At 34.8% G+C, this 24,643-nt stretch overlaps 1 protein-coding gene across 1 annotated transcript in view; it reads right to left on the bottom strand.

The window, feature by feature from the left end:
• The window catches only part of LOC129225928 (sodium/potassium-transporting ATPase subunit alpha-like), a 208,825-nt gene that overhangs the window by 178,841 nt on the left and 5,341 nt on the right, over positions 1-24,643 (bottom strand). The window contains exon 2 of the mRNA XM_054860469.1: positions 20,283-20,342. Within this exon, the coding sequence (XP_054716444.1) occupies positions 20,283-20,342 (60 nt within the window). The remainder of the gene's footprint in view (positions 1-20,282; positions 20,343-24,643) is intronic.

Below are 24,643 nucleotides of genomic sequence, written 5' to 3' on the forward strand. Positions count from 1 at the left end.
AAGAACTACTAGAAGTTACATTTTAATTCCTACAGAAATGCATACCTTCTGCATTTTTGCTACTAAACATTGCATGTATCCTTGTGATCATTCAGTATATTAAACTGAAAAAATGCTGCAAGAAAGGATTGACTCTGCAAATAAAATTCCCGATACAACATTTAACCATTGCTTTATGCCACCGTATTTGCATATTATCTCTGTAAAATTATTGTCCCTAGCAATAGGTATGAAGAATAGTGTGTTACTAAAAAGATTATCAAAAGAAAATGCCCATTATTGTCAAAAAAGTTATTAAACAGCTTGAGTTGATCACTAAATTTAGAACCCCTGTCATTGTCTTGCTCCTAGTACATTTTCAAAGTGTCAAATTATGAATGTGCCTTGGTAAAGCATTTCAAAACGCCATATACTTGAGTCACCATTACAACTATAGGACTACTAGGTGAGTTCATTTTTTCAAAACTACACTCAAACAAGAAAAATAAACGCACTTTTTAAATTTTAAATTTTGTATATATAATGTTTTTGCATAGGTATAAGGCAATTTAGATATGTTAATGTGTATTGAAAATTTGTGTGTGTAGATAGTCTATAAATCAACTACTTAAACTGTCAATCAAGTATGAACTACTCATTCATGTCCAAATATTTCTAAGTTATCAAATTAAAATAGTTTTTTTATACTTAAAATATGTTTTTTTAGTATAATATATTATATAGGCCATTTAAGAAAGTGCAATGAAGTTTTCACACTTTTTATTTCTGTTTTAGTGCGTGAATTAACTATCGAAATTGCTCAATTTCAAAGACCTGTTTCTTTTTTACAAACCAAATACACAAAACAATATATATAACATGTACAGTACTTCAATGGAATATTCAATTGGCCAAGAAATTTTATTTTTAATTCCGTCCCCTTTTGGTTTACAGGGGTCTAAAAATGTCATTTTTCTCGATTTTCTGATTTTTGAGCGGCTGTAATTTATAAAGGGTAAACAAACACACAATTACAGGTATATTTTCTCATTAGTGTGACTCCAGTGATTTGTCTTTGCCATATTTCACTTTGTGTTTCTGTCCCCTAAGCGAGTTATGACCCTTTGAAATGAGTAAAAATTTTACATTTGACCTTGAATTTTGGTCTGCTGCCATTATTTTAATTACTATGTTACAGCCACGTAACTCAGCATGTAAGACTATCATCTTATGCACTTTAACATCAAAGCGTAAAATTAACTGCCATAAATGTAATTCAATTAGATTTTGGTCAAAATGCAAAGGTCTATAAGTCCCATTTTTGACTGCGAAAATGACTTTTGAGGACCTCTAAAAAATCAAGGGTTAAGATTAGAAAAAAAATAAAAGTGATTTTAAACATCATTCTTATGCATCTTTTTGGGATATGAGTTTCAAAAAAATTAAAAATGGTCGAGCGAACTCATCCGTTGAATCTGTATGGAATGACCCTAAAGTGAAAGCGCATCGGATAACGGAGGAAAAAAGGAGAAACGCCAGCAGTTTGACCTTGGAAATCATTTGTCTTTCGCAGCTGAGGGTAAATGCCTCTGTTCCCTTTAACTTAAACAAAAACCCCCATTCTATCCCCTCCACCTTATTTTCCCAAATGCGATGTACCGACTCAATAGCTACTCATGTTGGTCATTTCAGAGTTCGAGCGAGGGTATGTTTTATCAATCTGTGTGTTCTGTATTACAATGTTTTTACCTAGAAATGATTACGCCTGACCAAGTTTTTTTTTTTTTTATTTGAAATCAGTTTGAATGAATGCGAAATAAAGATTGTGAAGGAGAAGGGAATAGAAAATCTTCAAAGATGTAGCGCAAAACGTCAAAATGAAGAATATCAGCGTTTTTTGAAGGATTTAAAAGAAGTGACAGTTCACACTGCCTGTCACAAATGCTATATCAATGAGCAATCAATCTCTTCCCTTGAAGTAATGGTTGAACCTAACATGTTAACGAAATTCCTCAAGAAAGATTTCTGGCAAATTATAACAACAAGAATAGTCTTATTCAACTTCTTGAGACATATTTCGAAGAGTGTGGCATTGAAGTCAGGCAGACTTAAGAAGATGCCGACTTACTTACTGCTCTTTCAAAGGCGAAGGAAATTGAAAAGGTTGTTATAGTGGGCGAGAGGATATAGATCTGTTGGTGCTGATGACAGCCTTTCAGCAACTTGTTCTTTTTAAAACCTGGAAGAGGGAATGCTTGTGATTTGTTTTTTTTTTTCTCTCACTAAATCCTTTAAATTTGACCCCAGCAATATTCTTTTCATCCATGCGTTTAGTGGGTATGATACGACTTCGGCAATCTTGGCCAAGGCAAAATTAAGTTGTACAACATACTCAAAAAAAAAAAAAAAAAAATCCTGAAATTAAGGAAGCTATTGAAGTAGCATAATTGATCCAGAGAAATGGGGTTGGGAACGCAGAACGCAAGGTCTAATGCCTGTTGACACGAAAAGAGATTCAGTTACTCAGAATCTTTTGAAGATTGTACCTTGTACCTGCAAGAAAAATTTTACTGGAGCCTGTTCTTGTTGCAAGGCAGGTTTCAAATGCTTCAGCACGTGCAAACACTGCAGTGGCACAAATTGTGAAAATGTTGCAGAAATTTCATCTTTGGATGACTCTGCCGAAGAAGATGATTTGTTCCAGGAGCTTTTGGAATCACCGCAACAAGGAGATGAACAATTAATGGACCACAACTTCTTTCTATCCTCTACAGATTCTGAATCGGGAGAACCTGGGCCTTCAAAACGGCTGCGAAGAAGATAAACAGCGTATTTTGTTCTCATTCTCTATTTGCTTTAAGGTCGAATGAATCTCCCTGTAATTTAGATGTATGTATTAAGCTTCTACAGTTGGATTTTCATTTTGAAAGATAATTCTTTTTGGGTTTTTCATGCCTCAAAAAGTCAGTTCCTGCAGAATTCTTTCAAAGTGTTCATTACGTATTACTATTGTACCTTCATTTATGCATTACTAGTCTATTGTTTGCTTATTATCACCCTAATATTTATTCATTCATATTTATATTCAAATATCGCATTTTCGCTTGTAATAGAATAGATGGTACGAATTATGTGCTTTAAATGAATGTGAAGATTACGTAATTCAATTACAAACTGCAATATAAATCATATGTTATTGGAGTCTGATGAAGACTACCTCTGTCAGATCAGAAATGTTATTCCGTGAGCAGTGGGGAAGGTTTTTTTCATTATTGCATCGTCGTACGTGCTTTAAATTAATGTGTATATATACATATGTATTTCAGTTTCATATTACATCGTCTGTTTTTGGAGTCTAGTGGGAACTAATCTGTCAGCCAGAATTGCTACTCTGTGTCCGGCGAAGGGGGGGGGGGGGAGCAAGAATCTCGAACTGTGTCAATAAACTCTCTGAAACTAAAGTTTCTATTCATGTTCTCTAATAATTAAAACGTCTTGCTTTCGGTGTGAAAGCTTTTTTTTTTTTTCGGAGTGGAGGTTAACGGCCTATTTTCAAAGAGATATAGCAAGCTTGCTATTTGTGCTACAAAAAAGTTGTAAATACAAAAGTTGTAGGAAATTTTATGTTCTTTAAACTTTAGATTTAATACTTTTTTCTAAGTTGAATCATTTCGGAGATATTTTTGAAAAAACAAAAAAAGTCATAATTTTTTGTGGTTTTTCGGCCCTCAAAAGTTCTCCCGGGGTCTTTCGTGTTGGATAACTTGGTTTTTCCATGACGGCACCATTATGTACAAATTAAAAAAATATATATTTGACCCCGTTTTTTGCAAGGTAAAATGTATCTATTGACTGGACTAATGGCCCAACGGTAACGGATTTGTTAGTAAAAAAATCCCTAGTCCAAATATCAGGCTTGTCGCTGCTTTAAGAAAAAAGGAGAAGAGGTAGTTGCTAAGACACGATATGTAACGCTCATAGATTTCTTTGGTAAAAGAACATTACTAGTTTTCTCCTAATTAGTGCACAAATGTGGGACATTTATTCTTAAAAGTCATCCAGGATGGCAGTTTTCCCCAAGGTGCTATGGCACTCAAAAATAACGAAGTGAAAAATTCGCTAGGCACATTACTAGTCACTGACGCAGCGTTATCTTACTGAAATATTATATTTAATCAATGGAACGTGTTTATTCAATACTCTACTACATTTTATTGGCTTTTATTATGCTTACTCTGTTGTTGGTGGGTGGAACAAGTTATTTAAATATTAGTGCCAAACACAAAAATGAAATAACAGTTATTGTAAAGTTGATTGTTAATAAAGTTTATAAATTAATTTCAAGGATGAACTTAAATGAGCATAGATTTGTGGATTTCGGGCCTTTGAAAATTTTCAAGTAATACACGTTTTTCAGGCTTCCCTTCATTCATTAGTTTAAAAAGAGTTCGCAAAAGCTTTTATTATTGCTTTCCTCATATAAATAATAGCCGATGATCGAGTAACCCGTGTGTTTCAACAATGAAACTCGTGCCACGGCATGATAATTTGATAATGTGTTTCGGTAATGTTTAACATGCAGGGAAAGGCTTTATTGTGACAGGGCTGAACTCGATCCGGTAACTTAACTGTTTCTGTTCTGGTGTCAGTTTGAGTGGGACAATCTTTTAAACCGTAGCCAAAGAATAAAAAATGAACGATAGTAGCGTTAAAGTTAATAGGTAATAGCGTTAAAAGAGGAACTCTACCATGGGAAGGTAAAGAGCAGTATCTGTAGCAATGAGTTTTCCAAGGACACGCGTTTTAGATTCCGTACTAACAATCGGAAAACGTTTGAATTTGACGTTTTTTTTCGTGCTGTATTTTCAGCAGAAACCAAATAAGCAAGCTTATACAGTAAAATTTGCGTGCAAAACATACAAACATGCAAAAAAATAAATAAATAAAATCAAAAATTTTTTTTTTTATCTTCCCTCGGCAGAAACAACTCTAAGCATAGGATTAATTCAGGTACAGAATTGACGACTTTGAACAGTTGAAAATTTATCAAACTTTACAAATAATTCAAGTTTTTGGGGCTTTGTGTCATTCAAGTCATCAGTTTAAAAGTGCTTTCAAAAGTACTTTTTAGTTCTTATCTTAATGGCGATCTACAGTCTGACCACCGATGAGATGAAAAATCAAACATCCGGTTTACAGGAGGAAATGGACGTATCTATGAGTTTTCAGGGATGTCAGCTTTTGTAGTTGTATATTAGCTTCCAAATTAAGCAGAATCGTATTGAAATTAACGAAGCACGCGCATCAAATGTTTACTCTCCTCCCCTCATTCAGATAGACTCGTAGAATTGGACGTTTACCAATTCCATATCAACCACGGGCAGACTATACTTCTAACGATCCTACGCTTCTTTTTACAACGATTAATTTTTTCAACTCTAAAAATTTCAATTTTCCAAAACTAATGGATGCGGATTCAGTTTATTATTCTCCTGACACAATCAAGTATATGAATAACTGCTTTCTGTTTCCCCGTCGAACTAAACCGCACTTCATGAATTATTCATGCTTTTTGGGTTCAGACGAAAGCAGGCCGAACACAAAATAATTCAGAGGAGTGATAGCCAACTGAGAGGAAGAGAACTCTTCAAACGAGTACAAAGTATAGAATAATTTGCGCATAATATTTAGGAACAAGAACCAGCACATGAAAACAATCATCAGCAGGGATTCTCTTTATAATTCACGATGCTTCAATAATGCAACCACTTCTGCTGGGCTGTCGTTATATTTATGACACGACGCCATTAAGTTCCGGGGGTTTTAACGAGGCTCCGGCAGAGGACATTTATTAGCGGCAGGAAGTGTTTTCCTGATCGTTAATATGTGTTGACACCTGAAAATAAAGGCACTAAGACTATAAATATTGGTAGGAAAATAGTTATATCTATATCTAAATCAGTAGCGTCACTAAAGGGGGACGAGAGGGGTGGCCCGCCCCGGGCGACAATGTCTTGTTGGTTAAACGAGGATGCTGTATATATATGTAACTTCCTTATACAAAAAAGGAAGTATAGTATTCGCGAAAAAAATTTCACTCAACAATCGGCCTTAATTTCCATTTTGCTCACCCCCGAATGAATGTTGAGTTTTTTTCCCACCCGACCACACGTGGATACATGCTTAGGAACGTACAGACACCTGAAATATCCATTTTGACAATATCCCCGAGTTAATTACAAAGAGTTTTCTCGTGACGTCCGTGTGTTCGTATGTATGTGCGTATGTACGTATGTATCTCGCATAACTCAAAAACGGTATGTCTTAGAAAGGTGAAATTTGGTACGTAGACTCCTAGTGGGGTCTAGTTGTGCACCTTCCCTTTTGGTCGCATTCGGATGTTCTTAAGGGGGTCCTTTACTCCTTTTTGGGGGAAATCATTGTTAATTTCAATGCTAACTCAAGTGGTGTTATAATTTCTTAAACACTTGGCGATGTATCGCTAAGCTTTTGGCCGAGAAGTTTTGTAACTTGGCGAAAAATTTTACGATTTTTTTTTTTAATTTTTAAGTCTGGTTTTAATTTGGCCAATGTTGGTGATATTTAAAGAGTTAACCACTGAATCACATTAAAATTGCCAATAATGGGGAAAGAAATCTGTGTAAAACTTTTTTTGCTTTGTTTCGCAAGAAACTAGGGATGAAAATATTTAGTGGTGTTTATTTGCTTACTCCAGGCCTTATTATCATTAAATTGGTGTAAAAGGAAGTCATGTGATGCACACATCAGCTAGTTATAAGATTGAATTCATATTTTTGTTTGAAGCATAAATTCATGCCCTATAAATAATCAATACTTAATACATGCAATATACCGACGGCTCTGTTATCCCATTAAGAGACTACAGCTTCATCCTTGTTATGAACTCTTCAGTCTGGAATAGGGAATAACCGAGCTGGAGGCAAATGTCATCTTATTGAAGCTGAGAGTTCCAACAAACTGGGTGGCACTCTAAACTCGGCACTTGGCAAACTTTGTTGGCACTCTCTGTCTCAATGAAGTGACATCTGCTTCCAACTCTGTTATTCCCTATTCCAGATTAATGGATACATAACAAGGACGTAACTACAGACTCTGTATAAGGTAACCAGGCTGTCGGTATATTACATGTTAATATGCCTTACCCATGGCCTAGGGGTGGTAACTAACTGCTAAGCAATAGCACAGCAATATTATTATTTAAACTTTAAGTAGAGGTTTTTCATGGCTGCCATTGTTCGAGCTAATCGACAAAGTGGTCCCTCCTAGAGACTTCTGCCTAACGCTTCATCTGACTTTTATAAGGCTTCAGACAACAAACTATCCGTTGAAAAATTGTAAGAAGTGCCGGCATAGTAGCATAGAGGAAAAGCGCTGGCCTTTTCCCCCCTTAGACACAGATTCGAACTGGATACCAGTCGGTGGAGTTTCAGGATACAAAAAGTCGACAGCATCCATGTCGTTTGATCATGAGTAATAAAAAAGACCCCTCGAATACTCGTTTTGCGTTGAATAATCTCGGTAAAATTTAATTCCTAGTGTAGTTTCGCATCGTAAGAGCCCAGGTGCTTCCATCTGGAGGGGAATCTGGGAGTCAAATTTCTTGTGGTAATAGCATTTGCCGATAGTGGTGCCACATGAAAGAATGGTTGCCGGTCTGTGGATAAGTACAGGAACTACTAAGAGTGCCAACACTTTGCACCACCCCTGTAAATCACAGTCCAAAGAAACTGTCTTGAACGATGAAACATATTTTGTTTAAAATTGAAATAAATGGTATTGAAGCGTTGCTGTACATGAAATATTAAAACAACTCAACTTGTTTTGAATGACATTTGCATTTTAAAGATCTGTTTGATACACAATGACTTGTTTGTTCAAACGATCAATAACGCTGAACCGCAAAAAGTAAAATGTGTTAAATATACGAAATCGTTTTTTTTTTTTTTTTTTTTTTTCGTAAAACAACGTTTTATTAGCGCGTGGACTCACAATCAAAGCAGAAAATCTTTTGTTATTGATTCCTATTAATATTATATTTTCTTCACAACGAATAACTATCTTAGAAACGTATTTTTTGCAAAAGTTGTCGTCGACTGTAAAATGAAAATTGCAATATGTATGTATAAAAAAAACGATGTAACGTAGCAACTATGATGAATGATTAAAATCAGTTCGTTTGAGAAGTATTTTCTGTTTTAACATACAGTAGACTCCCGATTATCCGCGAGCGGTTTATCCGCGGGGCGGATTATCTGCGAATCAATCAACAATCACGAACATGTATTTTCGCAGTAAAAAGCGAATACCAGTGGCTTTTTTTTTTTTTTTTTTTTTGAAAAATTGTAAATCAGTTGTTTTTGCTTGATTGATTGATTTGATTTAATTTTATTATTATTATTATTATTATTATTATTTTTTTTTTTTTTTTTTTTTTTTTTTTTTGTGTGCGTTCTTCGTCGTACATACACTTGTTTGTTATTGATGTTAAGTTCGGTTGTGCAAAAATACAAAACATTTGTACTGTACTCTATATATATTTTCACTGTTTGCAGAAAGTGTTATGCATCAATACAGTTAAGAATTTGAGATAGGACAATTTTTACCTGATTTGTCCCCCATTTTAGTCTTTTTGCGGTTATCCGCGATTTTCATTATCCGCGGCACTTGTGCCACCCAATTCCGCGGATAATCGGGAGTTTACTGTATTTAATACAAGAAAATTATGAAAATCAAGAAATACTCAGTTCTTCTCATTAATAACGAAATAACGCGATTTTCCTTATGAGTCATGCTTTCAGTGAGAATTATAGTATGGCTCTAATAGCAAGATGTATCCCCTTGAAGAAGTTTAAATTCCTTCTAGCGACTAAGAGAAGGAATACTGTGACCAGTTTAATAACAATCGCATAAAGCATCACGGCGAAATAAACAGACTGTCCGTACCTCCATTTCAACAAATGGACTGGTTTAATGTTTGATCCTTCGTCCATCAGAAGTCACATCAGAGCCAGACAGTAAACCTTTAGGTTATAGTTCTACTACTGATTAGATTAAAATGCAAACAACGACTTCTAGGTGAAAGCAAATGCGTCCATTAGCTGCTTGGGGCACCCGCTTCTGCCTCGCACGATTTAATCCAGCAATGAATTAAGTTCTTATAATTGGTTAGAAAACAGTTGTTGGTAGAGGTTCCAACAATTTCCCTTTTTCCCCATTTTTTTAGATAGTTCACCAAAATCCTTAATTTCCGAAAGATTTATCAAATGAATTCAGAATATTTTTTTCCTTGCCGGATAAGTTCCTCGCTTGGAGATTTTTTTCAAAATTGATTTTGAAAATCAGTTTTTGGCAAGGTTTATTCACTTTAAGAGAAAGGGGCGGGGGGAGGAGTTGAGGTTCCACATGAAGTACAATTTTGCCGTGGGTAGGCAAACCGCAGTATCAACAAAAATGAATTTTTGACATATTTGATGAAAGGTGTTTTTCTGCAAATTGTAGGGAAGTGTTGGAATTCTTTTTCTGCTTTACATTGAGCGGAAACCAAATAAGCAAGTTTGTACAATAAATCTAGGCTCTCCAGAGGTCCCAATTTCCAGTGTTCCTGTCGATTTTCTTCACGTCCCAGTAAAAGATGAATTTGATAATAGATGACCAAAAAAGTTTTGAAATAATAAACTGGGAAATATTATTTAAGATATTTACTGTCGTTTGTATCATTGACGTGTAAAATTATTATCAGAATAGCCTGTGAAGAGTTTTACATCAAGAATAAAACCCAAAAAGACTTCCTGAAAAAAGTATTTGTCAATGAAAACTCATGTAAACATTGTTCAAATTTTTATTCCTCATTCCAAGTGTTTCTTCTCAGTAAAAACCTTGTACATTTTCACTTGTAAGAGAAAAATGTTTAGATTTATCTGGTTGTGTCATTTACTATTACCCCTGGTTCTGGTTCATTGTTAGTAACCACTTATTCATAGCATTGAGAATTAACACAATGCTATGAATACATGAAAGAATCGCAAAAACACTAACGGGGTATTCCGGAGTCCCGGTTTAACTTGTCAGAAGTATTGGAAGCCTTAAATAAGCGGAAAGTAAAATAGATGACAAAGATGTAAAAAAAAGTGAAAAGTGAGAAATTCGCAGATACCGCTGTTTCCCAATACAGAGTTTCTTCCGAAAAACTAACTAAAATTTACTGCAATACTTCTTTCAAATGCGACAATGATCATTATAATTCTGTCATACCTCTGATATGTCATCGTCATGCGCTCACGTTTTGCCAATCGCATTCTCATTGGCGCCTTTTAAATCATTATCATAAATTATTTCTTAAAATTGGATGAAATTATGTTTGCTTCAATATCACTTGACATGCATTTAGCTAACCAGTTCTCTTTCTCTTTCTCCCTTCGAAATTTATTGTCGTTTTCTGATTACGAGAGACAAAGAAATTTTCTCGTAAAACAATAACACCCGCCATTTGTTTCATCACGTAAAATATCGACGAACCCATTTACAATTCGGAAGAATCATGTATTTATACTTCAAACAGCACATTTAAAATTGCATTAAATCTGCTAAAGCTCATCGGAATGATTAAAAATAAACTAAGTTTTCTCTTTGTCAATAAATTTAGATATCTATCTTTTTCCCACACGCATTATATCTCTTTACTTATTGCTCAACATCAATAATTAGTACTATTTAAAGGAGTCAGTACACGCCAATTCAAAACAAATAGGAACACTTAGTGCCGAACATTTTGAATCAAATGCTCTAAAACCCATTTCTTAGCGAAATCGGACGAAGTTATTGAAACGGAAAGGAAATAATTAATCGTGTTGTCCGCATAATACATGAACGATTGCTCACACTAATTAAAGCTTTCGTTGTTTTACGGCAGTTACTAACCGTTGCCGGAAAATCCATTTTAAGGCTACTAATGTTGTCGCAGATCGATATGAAGCATTTGCTACGGGCAAACTTATTTTAGAAAGAATTTTATTCTGAAACTATTAGAGGAAAATGGGGTGATTGCGCCATCTATTTCAGAACTAACGCATTAAAACAAACAGGTAAAAGGGGGAAATGCAGTAGAACCTCGTTTAACTGGCCCTCGTTCAAGGCCGTATCCAGAGGGGGGGCAGAGGGGCCCAGCCCCCCCCCCCCCGAAACCCAAAATGTTTTGTACCGTAAAACAGAAGAAGGTTTTTTTTTTCCTTTTTTAAATTCCTATTGTCAGAAAAAGAAAATAACAATTTTTTTTTAATTCTTAATTTTGCTACTATTCAAAATTTATAATATTTTGAAGAAATACAGAAAAAGCAGTTCTAGTTCTCATTAGCTGCAAAGCACACTTGAAATTTTGACCTTTAATTAGGACTTCCTGCTCCCTTTCCCAATTCAATTCAGGGCAGTCCAGGGTCAAGGCAGGCCCTTTGTCAGTTCGGTAGACTTTTCAAGTCTACCAAACTGACTTCTGTGCACTTCCTCCTCCAGAGGCGTGCACAGAAATTTTGGTTCTGCCACAACTGCTTTTTTTTGGGCCCCCTCCATAATGTTTACCCATATTTTCAACCCTAGGTTTAAAAATATTGGGCCCCATTTAAGCTCGGGCCCGGGCCAACAGGTGTCCCTTCTCCCCTCTGTGCACGACCCTGCCCTCCTCCCCCTAAAACTCTTATAAAACACACTGTACTGATTTCGAGCCGGGGACTCCCCAAAGGCTGGGCCCCTAGTTTCCGATTAGGCGAGTATCTTGTTACCAAGATGTGCCAAATTCAGCTCCTTGATACATCCTGAGTAAAAAATGCAAAAATCACGATTTTCGCGTTTTTGTAGCATAATTTTCAAGATCATTTTTGTGACTGATATGTTTCTTGTCTTGCATTTATTTAATGCCGAATTCAGTATCATGGAAGTTCTTTTGTTATTGCTTGTTTTTTTTTTCTAACTTCTACTGCATACTGTTAACACCTTATGTATAAGAAAAAAATAACACTTACTCTACTCTCTTTCATTTTCTGCACTACTTGTGATTGAAAAAAAGTCGTTTCGAGAAACATTTCCTTGCATTTATTTTTAACTTAAAACGGGTGTGTCTTACAAAGTTATAATCATTTTGTAAGACTGTGCAATCAACTTCTGAAAATGAAAATAAAGAGCTTCAAAAAATTTCAACTTTTAGAGAGTCTTTGAAAATTATTTAAGTTTTTGAAATTCCTTGAAAAGTTCTTCAATTTTGTATCTTATCAAGAAAATAAAGTATGAATTGTCCAAATGTCTAGAATATTACTCTTCCGTTCTTATTTTCTGAATGTCTACACCATTTCTTTTAAACTCCTTTGTACAAGTTTCATACTGTAGGGCATTTAATGAAAAAAAAAAAAATGGGGGTAGGGGGAGTGATCAAAAACAAACTTCACTAAAAGCCGATATGAGCAGATGGGGCGGGGTGCTTCTCTTTTCTCCTCTCTCGTTTTTCCTCTGTCCATTAAGTTCCATGATTTGTCGAGCAAGCAATTTTTATTTTGTTTGATCTTGATTTGCAAAAGAATGTATAACTTTTAAAAGACTTTGTTTGCCTCTTTATTTTTCTTCATATTTTTGTAGTCTCAATTACCTAATATAAAACCTCAAAATACAGATTTTTTTTTTCAAAAATTTCTCGGGGGAAAACCTCCGAACCCCCTGAAATTATGGATGTTCTACATCCGACTTAAAGGGACACTCTCCTGTTATCCTTACCACTACAAGGTGAATAAAAAAATAATAAGAAATTAAAATAACAACAGTTCAAACAGTGGAATCATTAAAAATCGAGACAAAAAGTCTTCTATGTTAACATTTTTATGTGTTTGGTGTGTCTATATATACTATATGTGTGTGTGTGTGTGTGTTAAGGCAATGTGCTAATCCGGGCCCCTCCCGAAAAAAATTTCTGGATACGGCCTTGCCCTCGTTTATCCGGATCTCTGGATTATCTAGATAAAGTTAACAGCAATAATAACTGAGAACGAAACTAATAAAAAAAGTCAGACATTCAATTTTTATTTTGATTAAATGTGCAGCTTATACATAGTTTACAAAATGAATTATGGCAAGTGTTTCCCAAACTTTTTCAATTCGCGGCACATAATAATAATCCACATATATATAATAGCCAATGATCGAGTAACGCTCCAGACATCATCAAAAATGAAACTCGCTCCGCGGCATGATAATATGATAATATGTTTTCGTAATGTTCTATATGCAGGGAAAGGCTTTATAGTGACGCGTCTGAACCTCGGTAACCTAACAGTTTTACCGGTAAGATTGTGTCATTTCAGGGAGGTGAAGAAACGAAAAATGGTTAACAAAATGAACTCTATCTACTGGAGTTCAGGGTTAATCCACTGGAGTTAAGGTTAAAACTTCAACTATTAAAATATCGCCAAACGGGTAATGGCTTCGTTCAAATGTAAAATCAGATGTCATCCATCATATTTTGACGGGCGATTTTGTAGTTGAATATAACCGTTAAAGTATTCTACTATAAGTAAATCTACTCAGAATCTTTAAAAAATAAAATCACCAAAATCAACCGCTCATTATATACAGCAAAATATTGGATACAAAATATGATAAATATTTAAGTAAGAAACATTTGCTAAATTGCCTACCACAGTCTCCCTGAAATAAAAGAAATTAATGTATTTGAAAAGAATAGATTTTTACTGCAGTAGTTAATTTTGCATAAATGCTGTAAAGTTAGGGACAAATATAGCAACATCTACGGTATTTATACCAAAAGTGCCGAACTTATTACGCATCTTTCACTGAAACAACTGAAATCCTTATTCCTATAGCTCGTTAAAAATGTATTATAAAAACTTAAAGTATAATGTTTATTTTTTTTATTGCAGCAGCAGTGCAATACTATAAATGTAATAGCGAAACTCAAATGCTTTTAATCCGTAAACATATGAAAAGGAGAAAAAAATCCTCTCATTAGTGCTTCATTAGTGAAATATGAAAAGATCTTTTTCTTTCAATTCTAAATCTAATTCTCGTACTAATTATTTATGACATCATTATTGGGTATTCAGGAAAACAAGTAAACCTGAAGCTTTCATAGGGTGCGTTCGACGAACCTCACCGGTTAACCAGTAAGTAACCGGTTACTTACCGCAGCGTTCTATGATCAACCGGTTACCTCACTGGTTACCATTCTAAGCAGTTGATTGGTTGATTGGAGCACGTGATCATTAGTTGTCACGTGATTAACTAACCGGTCGCTCTCGGTCGTGCTCATCGAACGCAACCATAATGTTACATGTAGATTTCTAAGACAAATATTTATTTATGATTTCAGTTAAATAAATAAATGGGTATGAAAGAGGAAAATACTTCACCGTTGTTTCAGTTTCACATGAAATAATAATTCCGTGGAGAAAATACTATGAACAGTTTTGTTATTCTTTCGGGTTATTATTTTTTCATAAAATTGTTCCTTACAATTTTTATAGAACACTACTTGACTAATTCATTATTCGCAATAAGCGCAGTCGATATTCAAAAAATAAAAACAAGAAAACTCAATTCATTATTCTTTTTGAATATATTTTTTTTTAAAAGGTTTTGACTCATTTTTCCACAAATAACTATAATTATGAAACACAATATTTTACAAAGAAATAGTATATACTTTTTCCTTTTTTTTAATTTCTTTATGTTTGTTTTTTATTACATTTCTTCACGAAAATATCGTCTGCTACGAATCAGAAATTCAACTTTAATTTGCAATTCCAGAGCTCGAATACGCTACCTTGCGGTGATTAACAATACCAAAGAAAAGGGTAAAACATTCCATTCCACGTGTTTTGTTTGGGGTAAATTATAGGCTTCAGACAGTTTGTGATGTAATGTAATTTCAACGGAATAGAAAAGAAAGCTTCCCACAAACAAGACGAAAAATTACTGTCAGTAACTAAGCTTCAAAGTAAGTTGTAAGTTACGGCATGTGTTACTTTTACCTTTTTCGTCCGCCATTAAACATTGACTGCAGCGTCCTCTATAGTTTATTGGAGTTGCAAATTTCAATTCCGTGACTAGAAACCGCTGACGATACTTTAAAAATGAAGATAAGCCTCGTTTAAGAATATGAAATCAACTTGGAATGAAGAATTAGGAGGGTGTTCTACACTGCTCAAAACAATTAGGGGAGCACATGGTTTTAACAAAATTACGCAAAGATGCATACTAATAAATAACATAAAATGTATGTACATATAAACATCCATAATTTTAAGCCTACCAGGAAACGGAAAAAGAAAACTTTATATGCCAATCAGTGTTCATGACGTCAAAAACCAGAAAAAGGAGATAAGAGCAGAAATCGAGATGTTGCAGAAACGTCCGTTTTATTGCCGTAACTGTGAAATTCGATTGCACAGTATTTTTTCTTGAGACAAGGTTACTTGAGAATGTCTTAACAGAGTGATTTACCGGAATCCATGACATGACATCTTATAGGCAGACTGGAATCCGCGCAAACATAACGTAGTGTCGCGGACGCTGTTTGAGTCTCCAGAAGTGTTGTTGCAAGGCTTTGGAATCAATTCCAAGAGACAGGAAATGTTAGACGTCGACCAGGGCAAGGTCGGCCACATGCCACTGAAGCAACTGATAACCAGTATATACTGTTAATAGCCCGTCGAAACAGAACAGAGAATGCTACGCAGCTGCAAAGACAGTTACTCTTGGCAACAGGACGAAGGATGTCCAGCCAAACAGTACGTAATCGGCTTCATGAGGGAGAGCTCTATGCACGTAGGCCAATGGTCCTCATTCCGTTGACCCCACGCCACCGTGCTGCCCGAAGATGATGGGATGCTGAACATCGAGATTGGGAGCAACATGATTGGAGCCAAGTGTTGTTTACAGATGAGTCCCAAATCAGCCTAGAGTGTGACATCCGACGCTTTCTGGTATGGAGGGACAGGGGCACTCGAAATAACCTCGCATTCATTCGTGAAAAGTCACAATACAGATGAGTTGGTTGGATGGTATGGGGTGGAATCAGCATAGGCGGACGTACGGACCTGCATATCATTCGGAATGGCACTTTGACTGGCCGAAGGTATGCATACGAGATACTGCGACCTCATGTCATCCCTTACTCTGGAGCCATTGGAGATTCCGTTGTTTTCCAGAATGATATTTCCCGACCGCATAGAGCTCGTCTGGTAGAGAACATGCTTGAAGCTGAAACAATACAGCGTATGGAATGACCAGCGTGCTCTCCTGACCTGAATCTAGTCGAGCATGTTTGGGACATGCTCGGACGACGCATTGCTGCGCGATCAAGGCCGCCTGTTACTGTTCGAGACTTGGAAATTGCACTTCTTGGGGAGTGGAACAGTATTCCCCAAAGTCAGATAGATAACCTCATCGCATCCATGGCAAACAGGTGTGCAGCAGTCTTAGGTGTTCGAGGAGCCCACACGCCTTATTAAAACTTATGCATCATGTCTAAACAGTGTCTTTTTTCATCATTTACATGTAACCAAATTGTTGCCCTAAATCATCTTTTAGCGTTTTTTCCATACTTTCAAAGCATTAAAACTTAATTCCAATTATTTTACGTCTTTTTTTCTGTATTGCGCATTGATACGCGTGTACTATCCATTGTATGCCAATACATGGCCGTCTCGCCCGGTTTTCTTCACGTTTTTGCTTGCTCCCCTAATTGTTTTGAGCAGTGTAGTTATCCCTCTAACTTCGGATACAGTTCATATTGTGCAACTTTTTAAAGGCTTTAACATGTTGCAAAAATCAAACAAATGTGACTTTTTTTTCGATAAAATACTCGAAAATTAATGATTTCCTACACAATTTGAATACAAATCTTGGAATACTTTTTTTTGGATGAAAACTAATCTGTGTCCTATTCCGCACCCCTGACAATGTGTATACAAAATTTCATGATAATCGATTGACTAGTTTCAGGCATGAAAGAATTACAAACAAACAAATATACTATGACCAAACAATGTCACTTCCGCATTTATGTGACATTAGTAAGGATTTAAAATAAAAAAATTTTGAGTTTTTCACTATTAACTATTAACAGTGGCGTCACTACGGAGGTGGGGGGGGGAGCCTCCCTGTCACCTGTCTGGGGGGCGACACTCTAAGTGGCATTGCAAGTTTTTGAAAAATCTGAAGCTAAAATGCATTTTTGAGACTACAAATTTGAAAATGTTCCGGGGAATTAAACTTCCGGACCTCCCACTTTTATCTTTTTTTTTGTACATTAGCTGATTAAAAATTTCGTTATAACACAAATGTAGTTTCTGAATTGCATGAACTTCATTTTTTTTCTTTTGCGTTTGTAGGAGGGGGGAGGTGACACCACAAATTACCGCCCCTGGTGTCACCTATGCTAGATACGCCACTGCTATTAAGTGGTGATTTTTTGTAAAGTAACTGGTGAGGTGGGGTGTATGTAAACTAGAAATGTAAAATTTCCGGAAATTTTGAAATTGGGGGAAAAACCGGTTTTTTACCGGTTTTTTCGGGAAAAATTGGAAAAAATGGAAAATTTGATTTTTTTATGAATAAAATTAAGGTTTCTTAATAGCTCTGTGTTTCTTGGAACGTATACAGGGTGAAGCATTAAGAAATATATGCTATCCACACATCTGCTTAACAGAAATACACATAAAGGTAAGATTAATTTGAACAAAAAAAAAAAACTTTTTGTTTTATAACTGAGAGCTTTCATGATCAAAAACACCAGAAATAAGTCAAGTCGTCATTCAACCAATAATATTGGGTAGTGTGTGTCTAATCGTAACGATTACATTTTCTATTTTAGATTGTCTTTGAAACAACTTGAAGTATTAATTGAAATTTTCGACTTTCGAACATGATTGATTTTTTTTTTTTTTTTTTGAAAGAAAAATAATGCAATGTAACTTTACTGTCTGAAAATGAAAGCTATTGAGTTTTTTTCCAATCCAGTCTCAGACCAAATCAAAACTAAATTGGTGTTTCTTAAGCTGAACCAAAACTAGTTTCAGTTTATTCATACGGCCGTACTAAGCACAGTAGTAAAAGTAACCATACCAGCACTTTTGAACAAATTTGAGTTATTATAACCAAATTGCTCTCTGTTTCATATTTTACTTAATAAATAAGATATTGTAGGGTCGTTTGATCAAGAACTATTGTTTTGAAAAATTCTTAAAAAAAAAAAAGACATTTGAATCAAATATATGGAAGAGACACACTTTAAAATACAATATCTCAGCTTCAGCACAACTGCAAATTCCCCTTTTTTGCTTAGCACGGTAGTATACAGGGTGCGGCAAAAAAAATATCGGACAAAAATTGTATCATCGAATGGAAGAAAGGTAATTTCATTTTAATGAGTGCCTAATTTATTACCTAGTTTATGTATTGTTTTTCGGTTTTCTTACAATTTTAAGCAAAATACCTGCTATTTTAAGTTGTTTAACCAAGTAGAACGACAGTTCGTTTTCTTGTTGTCCCTCGACAAACAGTATTTGAAACGGCATGCCGTTTCAAGTGGCTTGGAAATGATAGTCGGGAATGTGTACAAAACAGTTCGTTTGCTTGTTGTCCCTCGACAAACAGTATTTGAAACGGCATGCCGTTTCAAGTGGCTTGGGGGATGTGTACAAAAACGAACAGTGAACATTTCAGTGAATCGTCAGGTCATCCAAAAGTGAATTCAATGAAATCCTTGGGTTTCCACGAGAGAAGTCATTTGTAAGATGGAAATTTGTGACCGATAAGTGGGACTAAGGGAAAAAACAGCTCAAACAGCAGTTTTACGAGTTCCAAGAAGTTCAGGCATTTGTATGACTCCAAAGATGCCAGAAACATTTGAGACGGGCCGCAAGTCCTCGCTGGAAGAGATACCTTTCACTGGTTTACCGATCAATCTGCTCACATCCCCCAGAACCATAGGATTTGGTCTGTAGACACTCCAAGCACCTTAGAAAGTGTTAAACGTCGCCAAAATCCGAAGTCAGGCTTGGTATGAGATGGAATCAGCACAACCGACAAAAAATCTGTAGTTTTTTGTGAATGAGGGCTGTAAAATGAATCAAAAAGTGAACCAGAAATACATTTTGGAAGTTATTGTACTTCTGTGGGTCTAAGAGCACTTCAGCATTGTAGACTGGACATTTTCCTTTAACTCCACACCGATTCATATGGCCAAAAAGACAAGAGGTGGTGCAAGGCGCATTGTTTTTGACATGATATCTTTAGAGTGAACGCTCTACTCGCTCGACCTCAATTCCATTCATTACACTGTTTGGCCTATTTTGGAGTCAAAGGTCTACCCTAAACACACATAAAATTGAACTCTCTAAACCAATTGCTTTATAGGGAATAGGATTGATTAAAGGACTTGCAGAGAGCCCTTAAATGAAAATTTCAACAAGCAGTTGCATCTCTGTATTACTGCAAAATGCTGCCAGTTTGAAACCAATTAAATTTATTGATTAAAGTTTCATGGAAAATTGCTTGCGAGTATTTTTTTTTTTTTTTTTGCCGCACCCTTTAAATTTTGGTTCGCACAATCAGCAGAAACATAGTTTTGTGATTAAAGTTAACTTGTTTGTTTTATGAAGAAGGAAAATAAATTCTTCACTAAGATTATTGGTTTAAGCTTTCTTGCAAAAAGTATTACTAAACATTTTTTGATCTATATGCAAATTATATTGTCATACAACAACTTGCATTAATGTTAGACAGTATTTTAACATAAAACGGGGGGGGGGGGAATTACATCAGAGTTTAAGCGTGAGAAATTTCTAATCACTTTTTGCTGAAATTTTCAATTTAAACCCTGAAAAGTTAAAAAAAAAAATCATTTATTATTATTTTTTTTTTTTTCAATTTTTCCGAAGTGAAAATTTACTCCTTCGGAAAAAAACGATTTTTTCCGTTTTTTTCGGAAATTTTCCGTTTTTTTTCCGACTGTTTTCATCTCTAATGTAAACCAAACATTACATTTCTTGTTCACCCCATAAAACTGAATTTAAAAACTTATTCAAATGAAATTTAAAAAATAAACAGAATCAAACATTAAATGAGATTAAATGATGATACATAACTCTGACACGTTTAAATGCTACATGCGTGATATTTAATCTGAGTTTGATCACATAAATTTTTGACAAATCAATGACTGCAATCAAGTATTTATTTAAATAATCTACGCTAAAATTTACCTTTTCTAAGTCTGTCTCTAATCTGCTGCATAATTCATCTAAAGGAATTTTGTGCTCGTCCTAAAAAAAAAAAAAAAAAAAAAAAAAAAAATTCATTCTTTTACAAAGCAAGGAAAATATATCGTATTGTATTTATCTATATAAATCAAAAGAGTTTCTCACACCAACGAATATTGAGAAAATTTCCTTGTAGGAAAATGGACTAAAAAACAAGAATTAAAAAAAAACTATTTTTGGTTTGTTCTTCTCGTTTATCTCGAAAACTATCGATGCTGACTAAAGTTTGAATTCAATACTGGTAAGAAAATTAAATCAAAAGAATATCTTGAGTACTTACACCTTTGTTGTTATGTCCACAATTGTCAATTATCACAATATTATTGTAACGTAAAAGGATAAAACCTTGCACCATTTAAAAGTAAGCAATTTATTAGAACTTGCTTGAAAGTATCTCTACAAAGATAGAATAGAAGACCACTAAATCTCAAAAAATAAATAAATAAATAAATAAATAAATAAGAACACAAGAGACGTTTTAAAAAACTGGTAGCTACCAATGCTGAAGCCTCAAATTTAATATTTACAACTGTTTAGCATCTGGTTAGTACATGTAACTTTTGGCAACTTAAGAATATTTTAACACTTAGGCTAATATTGATAACTTTTTAAAATAAAAATTGAAATGTGATATTGTGTCTCTAAACTGCAAGAGTATGTTAATGTAATTTTAGCGTGACATGAGGAAAGGGGGTAGGGGCTTGGCTTGTGACAAAGGGAGGGAGGGTGTAAAAATTTATGAGTGGCATCCTAGCATCACTTGTGGACAGCCATGTACATCAGCTCGCTTGTGCAAACTTCATGATAATGCAGACAGAGCAAAATGGAGTCTGAGCAGTTGTTGAAAAGGGAAGATATAGCAAGCATTAACAAGATAAGGTACCTGATACCACAATGACTAAAATGTGACTCGTATGTGAAAGTTGTGTGACGGTCACATGTATGTTCTCCCGTCGTGTGCAGTCACAAATCGTCACTTTAAAGCCATCAGGCAGTGACTTAAGAATATCAGTCCGTGGTAACGTCACAGCTGGTAACACAGTAACACAGCTGGAATTTCATTCAATTTTAATAGACATCATTTGTTAAACAAACCATCATTTGCTTTAACATCATTTGTTACACAAACCACCTATGAATGCTTCAAGCATTTTAAATCCTTTTTTCATCGAATGAACTGTATAAAGAAAATAGATTTTACTTCTAAATAATACAATAAATTTTTGAAACATTTCCAGAAGTAATATGAGGTAGTGAGAAGCAAAGGGATGCAAGTGGCAAAATTAAAAATTTGGAGACGTTTCAGTAAAGTTACCGGAAACATGTCACAATTGTGTCACATCTTGACTCCTGTGAGACGTCGCAACTCTATCATTTAGTGACTTGTGAACAATGTGACTCACACTGACATCACAACAACTTAGCCTTGACATGTTGTGTTATCAGAGGAGTTCTTAAATCCCATATTGTCGCGTCAGAGCATCAGTAAGTCATTCCTGGGATAACAGTAAGATATCCTAATGTTGCTTTGAGTTGACGATATGTAAATGATGCTTTGGAGAAAGAGACGCCAGACGGTGCAATTGTATCCAAATGTGTATTTAAATTGTTGTGGCAAATCACTATCATTATGCAAGGATGCTCATCAGGGGGAGGGGTATGGAACAAACTACGGCATTAAGTATTTTACGGTCGTTGTTTTCAAGGGCATTTCTCCCTTTTCTGGGCGGGAAGGGGGCGGGGGGCTTCTATCGTTCTGACTGCTCTTCGTGGAGGCTGCGCAAATGTTCTTTGGGAGGAATGGGCATCCTTGCATGATGAAATTGCACTCTAACTTCAACAATGTTTGTTCTATTATGTATTATCTAGTAATAAGTATGGATAAATGGTACCATGTTTGTTCCAAAGACTCATATTTTCGGTTTTCTATACCGTAAAAGCACTTATTTTTGCGAGTAGGGACTTTCGTGACAATGAAGATATCGGTGATTTCTCGAGCAGCAAATTTCGTGAATTTTATATAAAAATAACCGAAATTAGATTAAAAAATGTAAACTTGAAATATTTTTCAAGGTTTAAATTTTCGCAATTTTGACAGGCTTGCGAAAATTAAAACTCAGCAAAAACAAGTACTTTTTATTTAAAAGACGATATTTATTTCAACAAAACTTTTTTTATAAAGTCTCTTTGTTTATATTTATCTACCGCGTGAGCTGTATTCGTTGTTATGTACTGTCCGCCACTGAGAAGTTGAGCTATGGCCTTGAGCAAGTCCATTTCTTTCAAGGGAGAGCAATCAGTAAGAAAAGGAATTGTTAGGCGCAGAGTTGTGCTACCATTAAGCCTTTTGAACTTTTGCAGTTTTTCCTCACCTATATTTCAACAAATGGAATCGTTTAATCGGCCAGCCAACGGAACTCAACTTGCCAGAGGCGGACAGTACGTCAGTGTGCTTCTTTTGCGCTTTGAGTATAAAATACCACTCTTGTATGCTGAATTTTAAGTTTCCCTTAAAAAATCTTCTGAGTGGTAAAAATTGGTTTGAAAATAAAACTTCTAAAAATAATTAGTTAAAAAGTATACCAAAATGTTCCACCTTCCTCTAAATCTGAAATAGTTTTTTTCCCATTGAATTTTCTTTTTTAGTGCAAGATTTTCTACAAATACCCTGTATATAGATTCCCAAATACATGAATATTCATTAGTATTAACCTCCTGAAACTTCTGCTCTGAAAAAGTTGTTATTGGATGACCTTTCGGCAACGAATCGATTATGTAGCTAAACAAGCAACGATAAAATTAAAAATTTTTAAAACCCTCGACTGAGTTGCAACTGTAGAATCAAGAGGGAAAATCGAAAATGCTTTTAAAAGCCTTATATTATTCAAAATCAATGTCAAGTAGTTTATTTGCTATTAAATAGAAACTGGCAAGAGATAAAAATTTTAAATCATTGAGTTTTATTTTCTTGTCGGTCAACAATGAATTCGGTTATTAATCGCGTGAATAAAGGCGTAGCCGTTGTTAAAATCTGCTTCAAAAAACGTTATAACTCGAATTCTATGAAAGATGGAAGTTCCAAACACATTCTATCAGACGCGGAAAAAAAAAATCCTTTATTTTGGTATTAAATTTTAAACTTTTTAACTATGTTTTCACTGCAAAAATCGCGAAAAAACCTTTTAGAGGTTTTTAATTCATATCTTCGTTAATTAATGTCATCCAAAGATGCAACCTAGCTGAAAACACTCTTGACCAACTCTCTTTTCGAAATATATATTTTTTAATTTTTAAATCGGTCCATCCATTTAGGCGCTAGAGTGACACAGATAGACACACAGATACACAGACACGTCAAACCTTTAACCCCCTTCCCTTGTTTGTTGGGGGTTAAAAAGAGTTCAATCAGTATCTAATGGATAATACTGATGTCACTTTCTAATTTCTCTCATCGATTATCCATAAGTGAATCAATCTTAGCGGTTTATTTGCACAAATCCAATCAATGATTACTGCTGAGAGTATTTGCATTATGACACCGTTTATGCATCCTTCAAGGTAGGGACCGTTGACAAATTATATTACAAATTATTAATGACCGTTGGTGAATTTATAAGAAAGATGTACATAAATAAAAAGTCATTTACAAAGTGAATCATTTTGTTTTAACTGCAAAAGTTAATACTGGCGTTAGAGAATTTTATTTTTAGCATCGTGGTTTCAATATGTTTAAAATATTTTATGTGTGTTTACAAAATATGTTATATTTTAAAACATAAGAATTTTTTTTTCTCCCGTAGTTACGTATTACATTCAAATTCATTTTGATGCTCATCTCTCTCTCCTTTTTTTTTTTTTTTTAACTCGTCATACATATTTTATGTGAACAGGCATTGAGCTTTACAATCTCTTATAAAGCTTCAATGGTAGAAAATGAGCATTCCCCCCCCCCCCTTTTTTTTGTCCCCCTGTCCCCAGCTTAAAAATAGGTTTGAGTGTACGTGGGAAAAATTTTCACATATGTTTGAATTTCCATCAGAAACTAAAAAAAAAAATGTCCGGGTCATTAAAAAAATAATAATAATAAAACATTTTAACATTTTAAAATGAAAAATCGTTGCTTATTGTATGGAGTGTTCTTTGATTCAAAATGTTGTTTAAAACAGTATGATTGGATAATTTAAAATTTTTTGAATCCTTCTCATATTTCCATTTCAAGGAAATTATGTGAAATCTGATGCTACGAGATTTAAAGTTTAGAAATCAAATATGAATTTATGTAAAGTATAAAATAATTGTTTTCT

This window comes from Uloborus diversus, chromosome 7 (assembly GCF_026930045.1).
Source record: "Uloborus diversus isolate 005 chromosome 7, Udiv.v.3.1, whole genome shotgun sequence".
Lineage (NCBI taxonomy): Eukaryota > Metazoa > Arthropoda > Arachnida > Araneae > Uloboridae > Uloborus > Uloborus diversus.